Source organism: Ambystoma mexicanum, chromosome 1q (assembly GCF_040938575.1).
Source record: "Ambystoma mexicanum isolate Mex_15411 chromosome 1q, UKY_AmexF1_1, whole genome shotgun sequence".
In the NCBI taxonomy this organism is placed as follows: Eukaryota; Metazoa; Chordata; class Amphibia; order Caudata; family Ambystomatidae; genus Ambystoma; species Ambystoma mexicanum.
Genome location: NC_090922.1, coordinates 240,486,858 through 240,509,254, shown reverse-complemented (window position 1 = coordinate 240,509,254; position 22,397 = coordinate 240,486,858). Strand labels below are relative to the sequence as shown.

The 22,397-nt window shown below is 45.7% G+C and overlaps 1 protein-coding gene across 1 annotated transcript in view; it reads left to right on the top strand.

Annotated features, from left to right (window-relative positions):
• The window catches only part of PPP1R12C (protein phosphatase 1 regulatory subunit 12C), a 1,339,157-nt gene that overhangs the window by 74,594 nt on the left and 1,242,166 nt on the right, over nt 1–22,397 (top strand). The window contains exon 2 of the mRNA XM_069638043.1: nt 3,585–3,715. Coding sequence (XP_069494144.1) covers nt 3,585–3,715 — 131 coding nt within the window. The remainder of the gene's footprint in view (nt 1–3,584; nt 3,716–22,397) is intronic.

Sequence of the window (22,397 nt, the reverse complement as noted above, 5' to 3'; positions counted from 1 at the left end):
GCCCTTTCTAGTTGAACGTGAGATCTATTCAGGTTGGAGGCATGACACTAGGATGGAAACTAAGCTTGTGCTGCATCATAATAGTGCAAGCCCACCCCTTTCCAGAGGCGCTTTGAGCTTATCCCAGCGTATACAAGGTTGTTCCTCCCTAATGAAACCCGAAACAATGGGCTTCATCTCTTTTAAAAAAAAAAAAAAAAAAAAAAAAAAAAAAAAAAAAAAAAATGACTTTGGTACCTCATTCGTTACATTCAGGAATGTATATAAAAATCTTGGAAGAATAATCATTGTAACCAAGGATATTCGTGTCTCTTTCTGCGCCCTGATACCATCGGGACTGGCGCGCGTTATAAATAATCAAACAAACATATGCGACCGTACAAAGACAATGGTAGATGTTTCCACCTCTACACCACTATCCTAGCTTGAACAAGCTCTGCAAAATAGTTTTTCTGATACAGAAACTTGAGAGATCGCGCACACTCAATTCCCAAATAGAGGGTGTTCTCTTTGTGCCACTGGAAACCCAACCCATCGCCATACTGCCCCATCTTCTCGGTTAAAGGACACCACACCGATTTAGCAGGGTTAACATTAAGAATGGATTATTGCTTACCTCCCAACGCATATACTAAGGCCAAGCCTGGCCCTCCTGCAAGCGATTCCAGCCTCCAATTCAGCCAAGATTGTAGGGTCCGCCTACTCAACCTTGGCGCCAACACTGGAACTCGCTGCCTTTCCACATTCAACACAATCCACACTGCATGGCCTTGCGTATAGCACTGAAAACTTAGCTTTCCCAAAACCAAGTAAGGGACTACTGAGGGCCTCTAAACCCTCCACCAGAGCCCAGAATGTGGCTAGAACTGCATTACCACGGAACAGTAGGGTCACGGAAGCCGGCTAGAATGGCACCATCACGGAAAGTAGGAACAGTTGGAGCACTGGCTCAAGAGAACAGTCTGCTATGGGCTAGGTAGTTGCTGGCTTGGAAAACAATGTCCTAGCAGCCCCCCTTGTACCAAATAGATGGCCATGCCCCTGATAGCTCCCATCTCAAATGCCCACAACCTCAAACCTGAGACATGACAAACAAGGACCCTCTAACCGGGCATACTTCTCTCCACTCGCTGAAATCTCTCAGATCCTCTACCATGAACCACCAGGACAGACACTGTCTGCTCAGATGGCTCAGGAAAGTAACCATGAATAGGGGCCTCTCCCCATTGTGCACACTCACTCATACCAATGTGCTCATTCTCTCCTTTACACCAACAAACATTAGAACACAGCTATATATCAATTCTGCCTAGCTGCATACATACCTATGCTACTCCATGAACACCTCAACAGTCTTTTAGAACACAGTTGAACCCCACGAAATAATCTGCCTAGCTGCACACATCTCATACATGGGCTCCATAGCCGCCAGAATGCAGACTCGGTAAGCCAACTGTCTTGCTGCACACGTTCCCCTAATCTCTCACCACTGTGCCTTGCATTACAAAGCAGCCACTCTGCGCAATCCGCACTGGCTACACACATACGGAGTGCACCCAGGTACTATACTACCCTCTTCTCTCCACTGACCTGGACTACGGTCTCCAAGAGCATTCAACCCACAGCGCTTTGCAATCATACCAATGGTATAGAAGGTGCTATACAAATGCACAATAACATAACACACATTGCACACTGATCTGGCAGACCCTTAGGCTTTGGTGTTTCTAAAAGGTGTTCTCTCCTGTAAAGAAAAGCGTTCACTTGAATGAAGACCAGTTCTATTCTGGGAGTTCTTCAAGTGCAAAGCCTACGTCTCCCATGATGGTCTCTGAAGATGGTGGTGACTGTACAGTGTGGTAGTGAATTACGAAGTCTCGCTCAATCCCGACATGGTAAATAAAGGCCATTTTAAATCCCCATGGAACTTGTTGGAGAAAGCAGACTATCCAATAATAAACATGGTGCCTGCAACCATAGAAAGCGACTGTAAGGGAGCACGCAACACATGGAGAAATTAAAAACAATAAAATAAGCAAAGCATGGATGAGGGTAACTTCTGGAGGCGAGGGGGGTGAGTAGGTGGGCTGTGGGGGTTGAAGATGGACCTGGTTAGAAAAATGAGTTGAAGAAAGGATGGGGTGGGGTGTTGGCAGGGATGAGGGGGGGGCAAGAAGGGTGTTGTGGGGGGGGGGGGGAGACTACAAAAAGGCATGGCAGAGACATTAGCAAAAACTATATATGTAGAAAAATCTGGTGTCGGACTGAAGCCCATGCAGCAATTTGGGGGGGAACACGATTCTGCAAGTGGACACCAAGAACAGGACTTTGAGAAGTACTCTAAAGCTCCTACTTTAATTATGTTGGTGTTCTGCTTGGCTGGCACTGTCCACCCTCCCTGTGATACTTTACATTATTCTGCTAAAAGATGTCGAAAAGGTACACTGAACTTCAATTTCTGACTAGGGTTTTGGAAGCATTTAGTGTGCGTTTTAATAATTCTGATGGGTTCTTGTTCTAAAGCACTTAGAGATGCTTTTCTGGCTTCAGCTCGAATCAAACTGAGTGATTTGTCAGATTTTGGAGAAGTAGCATAATGGAGTGTGGGGTACATGCAGTTTCATATAAAATAGAAATTTTAAAATAACTTCTGCCCACCAAATGGATCATTATTTCTATGCACTTAATTAACCATTGTTGATAGACTAGTTTTGTTGCTGCCATTGTTATAATGGGTCTTGGACCAGTCACTGGTGAAGGACTTTACTTTTTGGGGTGGGGAAGTCTATGCCTCTCATACTAAAAGCTTGTTCAGTGCGCAAAATCTGAAAATGTGCACTCTTCCCTGGCCATTGGCTAGTGATATTGAACTCTTGACAAGCAAGAAAGGGTGTGCTGTGTGTGTGTGTAGAATTGAGGGGCGAGTGACTTTATAGCTGGCTAGTATCTTGCCCCCCGGGCTGACGTGCGCTCTACAAATCCGAATAAATGAATAGCTTGTAACTTAACATTTTTACTCACGTCTTTTGGGCTAGTTAATCTGAATTCCGTTTATAGGGTTGTGCTTCACAACTGACCTCTCATTTTAACCTGCTTCTTTGTTGGCTCCCAGAAGTTGCCATGGACCGAGGGCTTCTGATAAAGGAAACATAAGTTAGCGCTTTGAAACACAATTCTGCTCTATAAAGCACCTTACAAATGGTCATAAAAAAGTAACTTTAACTCCTAATCTGTAGCTGTTTCCAAATGCCAAAAAGCGACAGCAGGACTTCCTCTGGCGCATTACTAACTGGATACCTTGGTATGCAAGGCACCGTGGGTGAGGGTACTGGGGGGGGGGAATGGCGAGATACTTGGAACTTGTGTGGACCACTACCCACAACTGCTTTGGGAGCAGTCTGCTTTCACTGACATAGCCTATTCCATATGGTTGACAATAGGCGAGCATTTTAGAGTAGGAATACCCATTTTTCTCAGATTGTACATTTCCAGGAATGCGTGTAGTCCTTGTTTATTCAATGCCTATTCCTTTCGTGCCTCAGTGTTTTGATGCCTCTTGGTGACAAAATCTCTTCTATACTCAGGCATGTATCGACGAAAATCTGGAGGTGCTGGAGTTCTTGGTCAATCATGATGCTGATGTCAACCAGGCTGACAACGAGGGCTGGACCCCTCTGCACGTGGCAGCATCCTGTGGGTACATGGAAATTGCAGAGTGAGTAAAGTCTGCTTTAAGTATTTGAAGTATACCCAACGACTATATAATTTACCGGGGAGACAGACTAACAGCCAAAGGTGGCGGAGTAGCCATTATCGCAAAAAGCTGCCTTAACAAAAAGCACATACAAAACCAATCTCTCCCATCCGGAGAACTACTCACCATCAAACTATCCACAACCCACACAAGCACTATCACCACCCACCTTATCTATAGACCGCCAGGCCCCATAGTATCCTTCAACGACCACATAGCTCTCCTACTCTCCAACAACACCAAACCCAACTCGCGAATACTCATCCTAGGTGACTTCAATCTAGGTTTCAACGACCAGAAAGATGACAAAGCAAACGCCATCGCCAAAACCATTTCTGAATTAGGACTCGCCCATCACATTTCGCAACCCCCACACAACAAAGGCCGCATCCTTGACTGGATAGCTGATCTCAATTGCAATACCACCATCCTTTCCAACACACGATGCGCCTGGACCGACCACCACCTCATCACTTTCACCATCAACAAAGGCACTCAAACACCTGGTCCTCTTCGTAATGCTCCACCTACACTCGCAAGAAATAGCAAAAACATCACAGTAGAGAAACTCCTCCCTCTACTCCAACCTATCATCGACCTCTCACCCACCATCACTAACTCCACTGAACTAGTAGAGCACTACAATACAACCATCCTTAAGGCCATAAACACCATAGCACCACTTAAACTACGGAAAGGCAAACCACGCGCGCATCTCAATTCATGGTTCACCCTTGAACTAAAAACGCTCCGTGAAACTAAGACGAGCTGAACTAGCATGGAAACAGACGCCCTCCACTAACAATAAGACATCCTACGCACTTGCATCCAATATCTACAAGTCAGCAATCATCCAGACTAAAAGAAACATGTACAATGAGAGAATCTGTAATGCCAAATCCAATCCCAAAGAGCTTTTCAACATCCTGAGACCTCGAATCCCCTCCCCCATTCCAGATACATGTACCAAAGACCTCTCTTGGTGTACAAACATACAAGAAGCACTCTTAGGCAAAATTGCCATGTTACAAGCCAAAATCGAGTCAAAGAAAGAAAGCCTCACCTTCGCTGATAGCCCCACCCCCTCCACCCACACCCCACAAATGGATAACAATCTATTAGAATTTTCCACCATAACTACCAAAGAGGTTGAAGACATAATTAGCTCGCTGAAACCTTCCAAATGCCAAGCGATATCAGCCCTGCGCCAGTCATCGAAGACGCAGCCAAACATCTTGCTCCTTTCATCACATCCCTCATTAACTCATCGTTCACATCCAGCTCAGTGCCTAACAACCTTAAGGACTCTTGGGTTCTACCCTTACCAAAGAAGCCCACCCTTGACCCCAGTGTCCCTACCAATTACAGACGCATCACGACTGTTCCCTTCCTCCTAAAAATCCTTGACAGAGCTGCCTGCCTACAGATACAGAACCACCTCGAGAAAAACAACTTACTAGGACTCAGACAATCAGGCCTCCGCCCTAAACACGGCACAGAGACTGCTCTGATTGACCTCAAGACACAAATGGACAACATCAAAGACCATGGCAAACTTGCACTCCTTCTCCTTGACGTGTCGGCTGCCTTCGACCTGGTCAGCCATGACATCCTCTGTAAACATCTAACCTCAGCAGCCAAATTCTCGGACAAAGCCAATGCTTGGATCCAGTCCGTCTTGAACAACAGATCCATGAGAGTTTTTGCACCTACAGCCTCTGCCAAACCAGCCCCAGTCACATGCGGTGTCCCTCGGGGCTCCTGTGTTTCCCCCACACTATACAACGTGTCTACAAAACCCCTCTTTGACATACTTGACCATCTGGGTGTCATCTACACGAATTATGCAGATGACACTCAAATACTTATCCCATTAACAGGCGACTACTCCACTGACAACACAGCACTCAATAACATCTACTCCATTATTCAAGAATGGATGGCCAAGCGCGACCTTTGTCTCAACGACGACAAGACTGAGCTTCTTCTCATAGGCTCCCAACCCAGACTCAATAAACTGGACAAATTATACCAGACATTCACTATCGACGGAAACATCTGTCTCCAACAGCGTCAAAAACCTTGGGATCTACCTCGACTCATCCCTCACACTGACAAGACAGATTAACGCCATCTCATCCGCCACTGCTTACACTTGTAAGCTTATCAATGCCAGCAGACCGTACCTCTCACCCTCCAACTGTACCACATTAGCTACAGCGCTAGTTCTCTCCAACGTCGACTACTGTAGCGCTCTATATCTGGGTACCAGCCAAAAAAACATTAACCATTACAAGTTATCCAAAATAACGCCCTATGAGCAGCTCTGAACATACCCAAACATGAACACCTCTCCGACACCAGACGATCCTGCCAATGGCTATCTATACCTCGGAGAATTGAACATAAAACGCTCTCGCTCACACACAAGTGCCTATCCAACCAAGCACCCAGATACCTATCGGACAACTTCACACACCACATCCCATCTCGCCCAACCAGATCAGCTCAAACGCACTGCTTAACTATCCCCAGATACAAACTCCAAAAAGCAGGAGGCTCAAGCTTCCCCGTGCTTGCCACTAAACTCTGGAACTCACTACCACTGGATCTTAGATCTGAACCGTCCTTTCACCGATTCAGACACAGCGCCAAATCCTGGTTACTGACCAAAGAAGCCTAGAACTCCCAACACTACATTGTTATCATACCTATTGCTTGCAACCATGTAAATTATGTATTACAAATTACTTGTGTTTGCCACACCTTGTACATTACCTGTAACTACTTGACAATGTTCTAAACTTTCTGTATTGTCCACCTACGGACCATGTTGTATTATATTGATATGTTGTAATCCACTCAAGTGTCTGAGGAATGGTGGGGGCAGAAGGTAAAAAATGACTCCCTCCGTATTCAGGCAAGAGTTGGAAACTGTAATAGCATGGGTATGTTCTGCTTCATACTGTATACCAAGTTTGGATCTCATCCATGGGCTTAATAGGAAGACTAGTCTTGGCCAAGTGGTGCCATCAAATCAGGGCTTGCAGCTGCCATTAATCCTCTGGTGTTATGAATGGATTTGGAGGGTTTACTATCCAGTGACTCCCCTGAATGATTTGATAAACTTGGTTATTACATGTTGTTTTACTACTGAACGTGATCCCGGCCACTTAGACTTTTGAGAACATTTATTCCAGTCTTGGTTAGACTGGGCTGAAATAAACGGGTCGATCCTAAGCAATAACAGCGGGCAAATGGGTCTTGTTAAGTATTCACTAGCCAGTGTGTTCATGATTATGTATGAGTGCATTTCATAGTTGCGCTGATAGGGGTCGATTGGCCAGGAGTGAGGCTTTTGTAGACTACACAAAATTTGCATTCACGTTTGCGGCACACATGGATGCCTAAACAGCAGGTTAGCGAATTTCAATTAGGATTTATATGTAACACATTCTAGATGCAGCCTCCCTTTCAGTCCGACTCCTGTTATCTTGAGCTCTGTTTACTGAATATCTTGCACAACTAAGTTGAATTTGTTTTGAGCTGAGGCTTATGCCGTTTGTTGGGTTATATCACGTTCGGTGCTCACTGTACCCCCAGGCCTGCCATGCAATGGTTTTTTTTTTCTTTTTTTTCTTCTGTATAAAGTGGTGTCTTTTGAATAGCATGTATTGTCATCTCATATTTTTCCATCCTTTAGTGCCCACTTTTGGGTAGGCCGTACTTGCTGCCTGCAATCCTTTAATCTTCCTACCCCTTTAAAGTCTCCAAGAGGTTCTGTTTTTGCCAGTCGGATTTGTGCCTGCCCTGTTTGGTCCTGGTGCTCCAGCTGTCGATCTGCACTCTTTTTGAAAGTTGTGTTGCTGTTTTTTTTTTTCTGTTGCCCTCCGTTTTCGGTAAACATGGTCCCATGTAAGTGCACCTTTGGTTGTTTTTACCAACTTGCAGAAAGTGTGATTTGGTTTTTTTCTGAACCTCCCTCCTAAGAATCAAGGGAGAGCACATGGGTTCACCTGTTGTGGGGGAGAGGCAGCTCTCATTTGTGAGAGGTACCTCAAAACCTTAGCACTGCATCCCACTCTGCTGATGTCAACCAGGCTGATGACGAGGGCTGGATCCCATGCACGTGGTAGCATTGTGTGGGTACATGGAAAATGCAGAGTGAGTGAAGTCCTGCTTAAAGTATGTGAATGCCTGGGGAAGGGTGGGGGACAGAAGGTAAAATAATTGCTGTCTCCGTACATCCAAGAGTAATCATACTTATCCTTAGCACAAGCTGCTTTTCAGGTCTCATCTGACCAGGGCACGTTTAGCTCTGTTAAACAAACGTGTTCATGACATTCAGCACAAAGTGGCAAAGTACTCCATGGGTCTGGATCAGAATTTATCTCCTGGTTATGCCCTATTGGCCTAATCCCACAAGAACGTCTTTGAGGTGGCTGAATTCTCTCATGTCTAAGGTGCCTGATCCCTTATGATGAATCCTAAAGGATTTAAAGGGCCAATTTTCCCCATGGCTCAGACCAAATTACTTGATGAAGCAAAACCCCTTAGTTGGGAGGTTAAGTGGGCCTGGAATGTTCAGAAGACCTCAATGACCGACTAAGGGCCACATAAGTTTCTGAACTTTGATTGCATTTTTAAAATCTGTCCTGGAAGCTCCTGACTCTGGACAAACCAAATCCCCCACTTTGGTACATTCCACAACTTTACTAGCCTCATACACAGCCGGATGTCTCCTGGATATTGGCAGTAGTAGTCCGCTATTTTATCTTGGGTGGGCGTCACTCACCCATTTTCATGGGCCTGTATACTGGAACGTTTGGAGGCTTGCGCAATAAGAGGCATGTCCTATTTACCTAACCTTCAGCCCAAAGGTGCCCTTAATGCCCACTTGGGGCTGTGGCAGGTTTTGCGGCAGAGACGGGTGCTGTACCCGAAGCAAGGCACTGGAGAAAGTGGGGTCTCTGTGCTTAAATGCAAGAGAAACTACTACCTCTGAGCACCTAATAGGCATACTATTGGACCGCAACATTTTTGTGGGTCTACCTTCTGGGTGTGTATCGATGCTTATTACCCGTGCATGTTAAAAATGTTTTTACCATCAATATCTTCCCTTCAGTTGTATCACTACAGCAGCAAGTGTTTGCACTTACATACTAGTGATTTTTTTAAATTTTTTTATTTGGCTTTATTGGTTTTAACAAAATAAACAAGACGGAATACCTGTTACATTTAACACCATCATAATCATATGATTGTATGAGAAAGACAAACCTTATATTAAAATATATTCGTGACCTAAATTGGATTGTTTGTCAGGGTATGTCCATCACAACTAAGGACCCCAACCTTCCCCCCCCAACCCTTCCTTGATTGAGCACTCATCTTTTGAATGGTATAAAAGCGTAGGGACTTCAAAAGTGTTTTATTTACATTTCCATTGTGTAATTGGTCTGGAGCCACCCATTGCAAGTTCTCTTCCCATGGTTTCTGTCGGGGATTGTGTTTTCATCATGGCTCGGCAGGCTCTTCCGATTGGGACTCGGAATCTGTTGCAAGATATTTTGTTTTTAAAGCCATCCATAGGGCTTCACATTGTGAGGCTTTGCCATGCAGAGAGGCGGTTATTGTCTCTATTAGGTAGATGTTTGTGGCGAGATTGATCCATTCATTTTTGCCGGGCACCATTGTAGACTTCCATTTAATCACCAGGACTAGTGAATTTTTAACTAAAAAATAGAAACACATTAAGGATGTCATTGTTTAGCGCTTGTGTATATCCTCTTGTAGAGAGAATGAGCATTACAATAGAATAGTCAAACCATATACTATTGACAAAAAAAGCAGTTGAGTAGATGGAGTGTGTAGTCTGAAGCAACTAGTCTCACACAAAATTCACTTGCACCCATTTGGGAACGAAGGGCTGTGTATGACAAGACGATGAAGTGACTGTTCACCAAAACTTGAACACTAATGTATAGATACACCTACACCTGCAACCATGAACGTTGGTAAAGCCAAAAGTATTGGCCATTGCTGCTTGCTACTGTAACTGTTCCATATGCCTTCATATTTATCAAATCAGCAATAAGACGCGAAGATGGCACAGCACGATAATCGCACACATCAATCGTGGAGCTAGCCTGCATGTCACATGTAAGGGCTGACTGGGCCGTTCCTTCTCCCGAGGTTGATAATTTGTTATTAAGCAATTTATTTGTGCTGAACTATAACTAAAGGGCTTAGAAGCAGGATCAATCTGACAGGAAGCACTATATTATGCGTCATATGTAAGCTTTACTCTACTGCAAGGAGCATTCCTGATTTTCACAATGGCTTATAAAATGCATATGCATTTGAACCAGAAAGTTTGTGAGAAGTGATTGCTTAGCACAGTTTGTTTATATTGATTTTAAAAAAGTGAGAATGGGGAAGGGCATAATGAGCACAAATATTTATATCTTGACAATTATGTCCGTAAGGGTCGTATGACTGAATCACTAAATGCCTAATGCACACTGGGTTTTGTGCTCTAACTTTTTTTTTGTTTTTACAAAATTCACATTCATATATAGATCTCTCTCTCGCGCGTTGTGGACCAATGCCACCTAGTAGCCATCGCTGGAAGTTCACCTCCAGTTATGCAAATTAACTCAAATGCAAACCTTTGTCCTCCAAGAAAGTGTCTGAGAGCAGTGTTATTTTATATATAGCTTTATCAAACCAAGACTGACATTTGTCCAAGGCTGTTGGTACAACTACATGACTGGCTTCACCCTTATTAGGGATCGTCAGTGCAGTGTAGTCCCGACAGCCTTGTGGTTGGAGCATTTGGCCATGTTTTCACAACACCAAGAAAGTTATGGTGGGTTTAGAAAGGTTTGCCAAAACTATGTATACAATAGCACTGCCCTCATAGACGGACACTTTCCTGAAGCAAAGGGTTTGCATTCGAGCTAATTTGCATTCCCACAATGCCTTGCTGTTGTGGCTCAGAACTGGAGGTGAACTTCCAGCGATGGCTTCTAGGTGGCGTTTTGTAATGTCTTTGCTCAAATGAACTTTCACATTTCAAGTGAAACGGTTTTTTCAAACCTTTTTAAACCCACCATAACTTTCTTGGTTGGTTGTGTGTGTGTACACATACATATTCTGACAGTGAAGGCTTTGAATGTTGAAGTGTTTGAATGCAAATCATTTAATCACATTAATTTGAGCTTGCTACGTTCTGATCACCCTTGGGATCTCTTCTCCACAAGGGAACTGCAATACAGATCGGGCCAGTGCAGGCCTTTGGGCAGAAAGGCTCTTTTGGGTGGGCAAGTTGCCTGTGTTCTGCTTATGCTGAGAGCAAAAGTTATCAGCACGAACATCACATGATCGTCCTGAGACAGGGAAACAAAAATAACTTTAAACATGACGCCCCACTGGCAATCTGCTCAGCCTACTTGGTCTCATTGTAATGCACCACTGGCTGCCACCTGCACACGCACAGTGCAGCTGGAGGTCAGCTCACATGCACCCAATTCCTTACTCGTCTCACCCTAATTACTCGCCAATGCGAGTGCACATTTTGCAGCCTAGAGTAGATGCCCAGCATCCTACTCTAATATTTACTGCTACACTGTAAAAACTGCGAACAACTTAACCATGTGTATTTTTCCATTGTGGTCCAGTAAAACTTAAAATCATATAATTGTGATGATGTGGATTGGCAAACCGGGTGACAGGTGAGACGATAGGATAACCCCTTAGTGGGAAAAGGGTACAAATTAACAAAATACTTAGCTTCTATGGGCAGTTAACTAAGAATAACCTAAAAGCGACCTACAACCATGGATCAAAAATATATATACTGAAACAAATTTGTAAGAATTGCTTATTTCAGCCCCCAAAATATGAAACTGTAAAAAAAAATGGAATTTGGAAAAATGGGCAGTTTACTGTTTTGGAGTGAAAGAAATCTGAAGCTGGTGTGCTGATTGCTTCCAAGACAGTTATTGTAATTTAGCTCTGTCTCCACATTATTGAAGTAAGCATTGCCAAGATGTTAGTTATCCCTGTACATGCTGTTGAGTTTTTGAGAAAAGGATGTAATTGTTTTTAATCAATTATTTGAAGTAAGCATTAAAAATCAGCATTTTGAAAAAAAAATGGCAATTCTTAGACCCAAAGATTCGAATTCCAGTCTTGGGCCTAGTCTTCAAAAGTTTCTGCTAGCTTCGTTACCCAGGTAGGTCAAGGACTTGTGGGTAAGCAGCATCCTCCAAGCCCTTCTCTTTCGTGTAGACTTCGGTGAAAATTGAGGAACTCTATTCCCCCTCAACCCCCCCCCCTTACCTTCTGAATTGCCAGCTTGTAAAGGCTTAGTCCAACCATATTTTCCTGCTGGCCAAACAAATTTGAGCAGATTTCATCACAGAAAGTTTTTGTTTACATTTGAACTGAAGCCAATCTCATGTCTCTTACGTAAGAACTAGTTTGAACAAGATTGACTTCTGCCAATATAAGACGTCCATGCTTTATCCATAACCTTTTCGGCTTTTGCGTTTGCAATTCTTTTTTTAAAAAATGTAACAAAATATTGCATGTTTTTTTAGAATTTCTTCTGCACCCTGCTGCAATGTTTTAATAACTGAGCCAGTAAGTTGCTACACGCGATTCTGCTGCATTTTCAAATACTGATAATGTGACTGCATGCTCATTAAATCAAAGGGATCTCGTATGTTTTGAAAATCAATGTGCAAACGGGACAAGGTTAAAAGATCAGAACATCGTATCTTGTGCTTTCTTTGATACAAATAAATCCACTTTTGAACGCACTAAGCTTTTAAGTTTTCCAGCAAACTAATTTACCCCATGATGCATTCTGAAAGGTTCAGTAGTGCTCTGTATATTTCTGAAGGTGCTTAAGGCCAATAGTTGGAAACCACATTTGTGAAAGGTATCTTTTGAAGTTAACAGGAATATTTAATTTGTGGCTGCAGGCCGATGTAGCCCGGCATGGCGTTTAGAACAGTGTTTATTCTAGGCATATAATGTCATTTATCTTCCCTCTACCCATGAACAGTGAAGCACTCTAAAGAAAATCAAGCAATGACCGAAACCTGTGGAAATTTAGAGTAGAGAGAAAGAATAGAACTCATTACATAGTGGTTTTAATGAGTTTCCATCAGTCTAGAAAACATGCAGCAGTGTTCCTCTTGGGGTCTTCTTGAAACTCTGCGGCAGTGTCTGCGTAGTCTGCCTCTTTTATATTTCCAGAGAAAATTTAGCAACCAGAATGTGGTTTTCAGATGGTGGTGAGTAAAACTCATGATGTGGCCACCTTATCAGTCTGTTTAGATATTTCTAATAACTGTCTAGTCTTTGACCCTAGGACGGTCAACACGGCAAAGCGATTTAGTATCCATTATGGTGCTGATCCAGGTAAAGTCCTAAACCTATAGGAGAAGTCCATACCTCCTGGAACCAATGAACTAGGACAGTTGCGCTTGTTCAACCAGTAATGCTGCATTTGTGCATGAATGACACGTGCGATTTTCAAGTAGGTGTCTTCTTCCTGTGTTTGAGCATCGATTTGTGCAGCTGTTTTCTCAAGCAGTTTAACCCCATGCTCTGCAATCGGTGATTAACCAACAGTTGTTTTGCAGGATGCTTGCTGGAGGACTGGGCACTTTTTGCATGTGCAATGGATGAGTAACCCTGGTGCTACTAGTGTCTTCTTAATTAGCTTAGCAATTGCTAGTTTTTGCTGACCCAAGCTGGCAATGAGGAAAGATGGGGGTGTTTTTGTACTGTAACTCTGCAGCTGTCTCTTCATACTTGGATTACCAATTGGTGGTTTTTGCTCAAATCAAGTTGGAGATGATGGAAGATTAGCATGTTCTCACTCTAGCTTGCAGACATGAATACTGCAAGAAGCGACTTTCACATTCTCAAAAATGTAGCTGACCTTTATTGCAGAATTGTCTTAGTTGTGTTCACCAAATATTGCATCCTCAGTATTCTCTTGCTTTCTGCTCCTGATGAGAACATTACTCCATCTTCAAATATGTAAAACGGATGAAATGCCAGTGCCCAGTCTTGACAGGAAGTGTAGAATGCCAAATTTTGTATTAAAGGCAGAATGTGTGACTCCATCTGTTCTGGAACCGATTGGACTCGAGGCAAGATAGTGCTTTTCAGGATTGTACTCGCGCCATATGACCCGGTTCGAGTGCCTTGGGATGGATTTGGCCAGGCACTTCTTTCTAATTTTGAAATGTCGAGCGATGCTATTGTATGCTGCTGAAGTATGGGAACATAAATATGTTGACGAGAATAAGTTGTTCGAAGCCAGAATATTGCGTAAACTCTTGAGGCTACCTAAATGTATTTCTAAAGAATATTTCTATTTAGAATTCAATGTGAAGGGTGTTGAACATGAACTCATTAGAAGACAAGTTATGTGCCATTTCAATCTCAACAATTTAGCAAATGACACTATTGTGGTTCCCTTTATTGTGGCATTTACTCGGGTAGAAAGATATAGAGAAATAGGGATCTTGGATAATATATCAACTGTTTTTGAGTTATGGTGAGACTGGTATGTTCAATATACTATGCTGTTTGATGCCTGTACCTTTTTAAAGGATGGTTAAAAAAGAATGTGTCAGTGTTGTGTAATTAATGCTTTGTGGTTGAACTAACAGCCAAATCTCATAGTGGTCCCTTTTCTATCTGCAAGAACGTATCTCAATCCCACTCTATATTAACTCCTACCCTAGTCCTAAATTGGTCCGCAACTATTTGCTGATGAAGTTCAACAATAGTGAAGCATTGGATACCAAAGGTGGGCAGTTAGCTTTGTCCAAATCAATGCGTATGGGCCGCCTATGTGGTAATGAAATGGTAGAAATATTAGAACATTTCATGATTCAATGTGAGTGCCTAACGCAACTGCGAAATAAGTATCTAAAATCATTCGATAATAAGATGGATATTTATAATCTTTCCAGAATATGGCAACTCTTTATGAATGGCAATGATTGTAACTTAATTTTCTTCATGGTGCTGTTTTATCTGCATATAGTGGAGATTTAAAAAAATTGTCTATTAGAAATGTATTTTAGTCTGGTTTTTGCAGTTTTTCTGATTGCCTGCCATAATTGTATCATAGCATTATGTTCTGAGCGATTACATTGTGTATTATCTAGTAACAGAAATGAACATGGCAGAAATTCATGAATGATATGGCCTAATCCACACCACACTATGTAATATGGTTTTAGTTTACCAATGTATTGTAATGTAATTTGGATTAATGCTGTCTGTATGTTTTTAAATGTTGCATATACAAAGCCTATTTGGCTATTATATATATTTTGAAAAAAATTAAACATGTCTAATTTGTGCTGGCAACTGCTATTTTAACGTCCTTGTCTGCCACCCTCAGCAACAGCAGCGGAACATGGGAATGCCATTTTGCCTAGAGGCCATTGCAGTTGCACTGGTTCAGCATGAACTAGAGGTCGGAGAAGGTTTCCACAGCAGTTGAGCACATATGAAACGATGATTAGGCTGGCATTTTCGCAGGCACACCACAGAAAGTAGAATTGAACTCGACGTGTGTGTGTGTGTGTGTGTGTGTGTTTTCGTTTGTTCTCAGGGTGTCATAATTCAGTGTTGTTCAACTTTATGTAGGTTACCCCAGGATTGTAGTTCTTGGCAAAACAGTGTGTTTTTTGTAGGTGCTGGAAAAAGCAAGAATCCATGAATCTTCCAATATGTTCACTCTAGCCCCGATAGATGTTGAGAAATTGGTTACTAAGTGCACTCAAAAGCAGTGTTTGATGTGACCTGTCTCTAGCTTTTATAGACTGATTTAGAACCCTAATCTGGATGGAAAAGTCAGTGAGTGGCAATCTGGAATGTCCTTGTAAGTGTCTAGCAAAGTTGTCACTCAAGATTTGGAGAGGCCTTTTGGGCATTTTTTACCATGTATAGATGGTGTATTCTGCCAGTCCTATCCACAATTACATCTCTTATGAAGTAGATGCCTTGTAGTTCACTGAAGTAATCTATTGGATAGAATCCTATTTGGTATGATCCTCTAGGTGCTGTATAGCTGATACAACACTCTGCCAGGACTTTAAAGATTGTCTGTTCCTTGGCGCTTTTAGGTCTAGAGTTCCCCATTTGTGTGAAGGAAGCCCAAATGTTGGTTGCTTCAATGTCCTTCATGACTCAGCTTAACATTGCATGCATAACCATCGACTCGCAGTGGGCTGTTTAGTTCAAACCTTGGCCACCGTGCAGGAGCGTCGCCATGTCAAGTTTTGACTAAACATTTTGGGGAATCCTAACTTGCACTACAAAGCACCTTTTCACCGAATTCCATTGTCCAAGCTGTTTTGGGCTGCGAGAGAGAAGACTGCATAAGATCGCGAGACTTGGGTGCCACTGCGTCACTCTGCTATAGTGACAGTCGCTGAAGGCTGCTTGCCTGCATTTCTTCTTGTGCCCTGAGACTAGCTGAATCAGTGTTTTTCTTCACCCGAATCGAGAGTTGCAACTCGCAGACTGAACCTGCAGCTGTGCACTTTGAAGCCGAATCGAGGGCTAGAAATCAAACCTCAGACTCCTCCTTCCAGACCTGCCAAGTTTGGACCAAAACCAAGCTAAGGGCGGTGAGTACTGAAACCACTTACCGGAGGCCTCTTGTTCATCCACAATGTTTTATGCATGGGGGATTCCTTGGGGTCCTTTGGATTGGGTAGCTTCTGCTTCCTAAAATCCTCTGAAAGTTGGGAATAGCTTTGTTCATCTCAGCCGATCCACTCCTGACACCTATTTTCACCCTTCAGGATTCTGCCCCTTACTTTGCCAGATTCCTAAAGACACTTTGTGACTTTTATGCTTGACTGAGCGCTTTTACGCGCACCTCAGTCATTGAGCACAATGCTCCATTCATCGTAGGGTTGGATTTATAAAGTTGGGGCTTTCCATTTGTGAAAATTGCCAATGCTTTAAAGATTATCTGCCCTCTTCCCTTGCAAGTATTGGTCGAGTTCCTAACTTAATCGCATTGACACCAGTCATTGTATATATTTTACATAGTATGTTGCTTGTGTGGTATTTTGCTATTGCTTTTCATTATTCATTTGTGTTTGTTCTTGGACCTAATAATAAATAGTATATTTTTGAATACTTCAGTCTAATGGTAATTTTGGGTGTTCATTGAAGACCTTTAATCACCCTCACTCCTCCTGATATCTGGTCTTGACCTTTCTACAAGCTGCTGTGAATTGGTCAGGCTATCTTCCCAGAGATGTTCCCTCTTTCACTAACAAGGGCGGCCTCTGAAATATCTGTCCATCAGGTCATAGTTTAGAAATCTCTTCGAACACTGACTAATCACTAGCTTCATGCACTATGCAATCGATCAGTTTATTCGGAAATACATTTTTCCATCAAACATAACAAATACAATACATAAAATCCTCAGTAATTAAAGGATGGCTAGATTCGATATGCGTATCATTTTTTAAGCGAGGGCCGGACCTCTGTGGCAAAGCCTGCGTAGGCTAAGGGCCTAGTAATGTGCGACGCCGGACCTCCGGAGACACTGCCTGATCGAACGTAGCACTTTGTGCTATCCCCCTGCAGCGTATCCTTCAAGAAGCGAGGACCGGGACCCTCTGTGGCAAAGCCCCTGTAGGCTAAGGGCACAGTGTTGTGGGAGGCAGGTGTTTGGCGATGAAGGGTTGTGGTGCAGCATGTGAGCATGCTATGCAGCCGTTGACCATCAGCGTCCGAAAGGTGTGGGAAGTGGGCGCAGCCATTACTGTTAGCACATCTGTCTCCTCCGTCACCTCCTGACTCTCTGGCACCTTCCTCTAACTCTCTGGCTACTATGCCACCTCAGGCTACAACCTTTGCCCACTCTCTGGCCCCTCTTCCACTGGATGTATCTCAAGCCTGTACCCCACCCCGGAAGGCTTTTAAATCTGGCAACCTTCTCCACATCGCTACTCTCAACTCTCGCTCTGCTGTCAAACACTCCTCTGACATCTGCCACCTCCTCAGAACTTGACCTAGATGTCCTAGCTCTCACCGAGACATGGTTCACGGCCAGCTCTGTCACAAGTTTTGACACTCTCCTCCCTGATGGCTACACAAACCAACTGCCCTGAAATGCAAGTGCAGGGTGGCTGAGAGGAAGTGGAGGGCTTCGGGCACGTCCTCTGACAAACTAGCCTGCTGCCTGCTCCAAAGGCGATACAGACTCTATCCCGTCCAAGAGTCCACCTCCAACCCTGCATCTCTAACAACATGGCCAAACTCTTCAAAATCTGCAAGGAGTTGGCCAATCCTTCTGCAGTCGCCACCTCTCCTGTTTCCTCTCAGTCCCTCTGTACGGCTCTGGCTTCTCACTTTGCCACTGAAACTCAGGACATCCTGTCCTCGCTCTCCTCTTTCTGTTTCTCTCTACCTCTTGCGGCCTCCCTCTGGGCTCCTTTCCCCTCTTTCTCTGACAACACCCGACAATGTTTTTACACAAGTCCGATCTATGAAAGTGGCCAAACGGGTGCGTCCCTGCTCCTCCGAGAACCATCAAGGACCATATTGACGCCCTCGCTCCAGCCTTGGTTGATTTCTGCATCTTTCGCCACTGGATCTCCCCCCCCCCCCCTCCCCCTCTCTCTCCTAAAGCACTCCCTTGTGCAAGCCCTCCTTAAAAAGCCTTCTGCCGATCCGACCTGTATGGCAAACTATCGCCCAATTTCTATCGCTCCTTTCCTGGGAAAACTCCTGGAAAAGCTGGTCATCTCCCTGCTTACTCTCCACACTGAGTCTGTTGGCTGTCTTCATGACCATCAGTCTGGCTATAGAGCAGCCAGAGGCATGGAAACTGTTCTCCTTCACACCCGTTTAGATCTGCTCTCTAAACTTGACTCCCGCCTTCCTTCTGTCCTCATCCTCTTTGACCTTTCCTCTGCTTTTGGCACGGTTAACCACTCCTGATTCATTGACAACCTGGGCAGCACAGATCAGGACCTGGAGTCGTTGATTACCTTCCTCCTGGACCGACCCTCCAAGGTCCAGCTTGGGTCCTTTTCTCTCCACCACCTCTCTCCACATTTGGTGTCCCCCAGGGCTCTAACCTCTCACACTGGCTCTTCAATGTCTACTTGGCCCCCATTGCCCACCTGATCTCTACCTTCTCTAACTTTCAGTGTTGTGCAGATGACACTCTGCTCTCTTTCAGGCTCCCCTCGGCCTCTCCTCTCCCGCCTGTCTGTCTATCTGCAATTTAGGATTGTTTTTCTTCCAAAGATCTCTGCCTTAATGCCAGTAAGACATGCATCCTTCTCATTAGGATCCGTACTTCCGCCTTTCCCCCCCTCTCACTCTGGCTGCCCTCCTTGGGCCCTCTTCCTTCGCCTTTCTGTGAGGCAAAAAACCCTGGTGTCATCTTTGACTCCACCTTCTCCTTCTCTTCGCACATCGCAGACCTTGCCAAGAAGGCGAACTAACAGCTGCACCTCCTCAGAGGTATTCTTCCTTCGAGGGGATTGGGTCCTCCGACGTATTCCATATCTATGACAGTAATCACCACAGCTGTGCTGCTTCGGAAAATCTTTCTGCGTCGATACGCCGTCCTCGAGGACCTCCTCCGACGGCCGACGTCACTGGATGTTATAAGTAGGACGCACAATGCCCGTAGCCTCAGTTCCGTTTTTTCTGCGAACGTGTTCGCTTCGGAGATCTCGGCGCGCCTCGACCCTTTGGAGTTCTTTCTTGGTTCTTCGAACCTGTTTCGTTTTGTGAAGTCTTTCTTCGTGAAGATGTCTACCTCGTCTTCCACACCGCGTCTGGGCTTTAAGAAGTGCGGGGACTGTGGGTCCAAGATGTCGGTTACGGATTCGCACAACGCCTGTCTATGGTGCCTTGGAGAGGCCCATGACACGGATGACTGTCGACTGCCAGTCGCTCACGTCTAAAGCCTTGCGGGAGCGCAAGAAGTTATCGGTAGGTTAGGTGTCTAAGCAACGGAAGTCGAGGTCTGCGGGGCTTTCGACGGACGATTCGAGAGGAGACTCTCCGCGTCGTCGTCGGAAGTCCAGTGGGTCTCGGTCCCGGAGTCGGTCCCACCACTCCTCTGCCTCTTCGAGGCACTCCCGGAAGCGCCGTCATCGGTCGCCTTCCCCGCCCTCTTCCGAGGACTCCGCCCGTCAGTGGGTAGCTTACCCTTCCAAGCAAGCGACAGCGGAGGAATGAGCTTCCTTCGGGAAGAAAATGTTAGCGATTCTCGAATCGCAGGGCACCGGTCCGTCCGGGCCTCCGAGTGGGGTCGGTCGTGATCTGTCGAGACACCGCTCGCATGCCTTCCTGTTCGGTTGGGTTGGCATGATTCACAGGAGAGGTCCCGCTCGGACAAGGGGAATCGTTCTCGTCATGCCCGGTCCAGGTCCAGGTCCTCGACGCGCTCAAGACCGTGTGGACTGGACCTGTGATGTCTTCGAGGAAGACGACGCCGGTGGCGCCGAGGTCGTTGACGGACTCTTTTGATGCCCCGCCTCCGAAAAAGTTGCTGGCGCCATTGGGGCCCAGGCTGTCGAAGGACACGCTCGGGGCTCCGGCCTCGAGGCCTGTGTCGACGCCATCGATGCTGTCGGCACCACATTCGACGCCGATTCACTCGATGCCCCGACGCCTTTCGAGGCTGTGTCGACGGGGGTACCCCGAGGCTTGGTGGAACCCCCTAGAAAGGCTTTGGCCAAGGTCAAGCATGGCTTTGGTTCACATTCTGGTTCTTCTTACCGCCATCTTGAGTTTATTTCAGAGGTGGATGAGGGCTCTGATGATGGCATGGTTCCTAATACGGTGCCAGGCGAGATTCTCTCGGGCCATAGCCAATTTGAGGACCTGAGGCAGTCCCTGCACGATGCTAGTGGGCTGGACACCTCTCCGGAGGGGGAGTTTTGTAGGCCTGAGCCTGGCACTCATGCCGACTCCTCGTACCAGCGTCTTATGTCGAGGGTCACAGAGTACTTTGGATGGTCTGCTCCCCCGGGGGAGTTTCTTCAGGGTGACGTTACGGATATCCTCGATCTTGGTCCACCAACTGACCCGGTACTGCCGTTTCATATGGCTCTACAGAGGAGGGTGGCAGCGGCTTGGACTGCTCTGGAGAGTCTCCCAGCTGTGGGCAAGTCTTTGCTGTGAAAATACCGCCCAGCCAGTAGCGACCCCTGCTACTTGTCCAAGCACCCGACTCCGGAGAGTTTGGTGGTGCAGGCGGCTACGCCCTGGCAAAGCAGGTGTCGTATCCTACCATCCCTCCTGAAAGGGACGACAAGCGTTTTGACGGCTGGGGCAAAAAGTGTTTTCTTCAGGGGGTATGGTGCTTCAGGCGGCCAACTCCATATGTGCCTTGTCACATTTCATGCACACTCTGTGGAACTGTTTCCTTAGCGGCTGAACATATTCCCGAAGGGGACGAACGGGATGGTTTCCTTGCCATGGTTCAGGATGGCAAGGATGCCATGTGTGAGGACGTTCAGTCGGGTTTGGACATGGCAGATTGCGTCAGCCGGTCCATGGTGGCGAGCACCGTGATACGCAGGTTTGCGTGGTTGTGGAAGTCGGGGTTTGCTCCTGATGGGCAGGCCCGGCTCCTCAACATGCCCTTTGACGGGGAACATCTTTTTGGCAGCAAGGCTGACGAGAGCCTTGAGAGGTTGCAGGCCTCAAAAGCTGCAGTGAAGTCGTTGGGCGCTGCAGTTCGACAACCTCCGCCTTTTCGTCCTAGGTGGCAGCAATAGAGAGGAGGTTCCTTTCTTTATTACTCATCCTTTTGGTAAAGCGAGAGGAGCTGCCAGTCAAAGGGGCCACCGTAGGAGTGCCAGAGGTGGAAAACCAGGTACTCGAGGTGCCAAGGCCGCTCGGGCTGTAGCCTCTTTGCCCTCAGGCAACGCCGCAGCCGCTTCAGCTCAGTCATGAGGCCATGTCCCATTGTTCGCCGGTTGGGGGGGGAAGGCTGGCGCAGCATCTTGCAGAGTGGTGCGCCATTACTTCAGATGTGGGTTCTGGAGATCATAACCCACGGCTACTGTATTCCTTTCCGGCAGAGGCCTCAAGACAATCCACTGGGGAATCTCTCTTTGAAGAGTCCGGATCCGCTCCTTGCGCAGGAAATTCAATCCCTGCTGGAGAAAGGCGCCATAGAACTGGTGCCTGTAGCGGAGAGGGACAAGGGATGGTATTCCCCTTATTTTTTGATTTCCAAGAAAGACGGGGGTTTGAGACCCATCATGGACTTGCGCGGTTTGAACAAACTCCTCAGGAAGGACAAGTTCAAGACTCTTACTCTCTCTCAAGTCCTCCAGGCCCTTCAACTTCAGGAATGGTTGGTGTCTCTTGACCTCAAGGACGCTTATTTTCATGTGCCGATACATCCAAAGCACAAGAAGTACCTGAGATTCGCGTTTGGCGACTCACACTTTCAGTTTCGGGTCCTGCCGTTCGGATTGACCTCTACCCCGAGGGTCTTCACCAAGCTCATGGTAGTGGTGGCAGCACATCTCAGGAAAGGGAGGGATTCACGTCTACCCCTACCTGGATGATTGGTTGATCAGGGCGCGCTCTC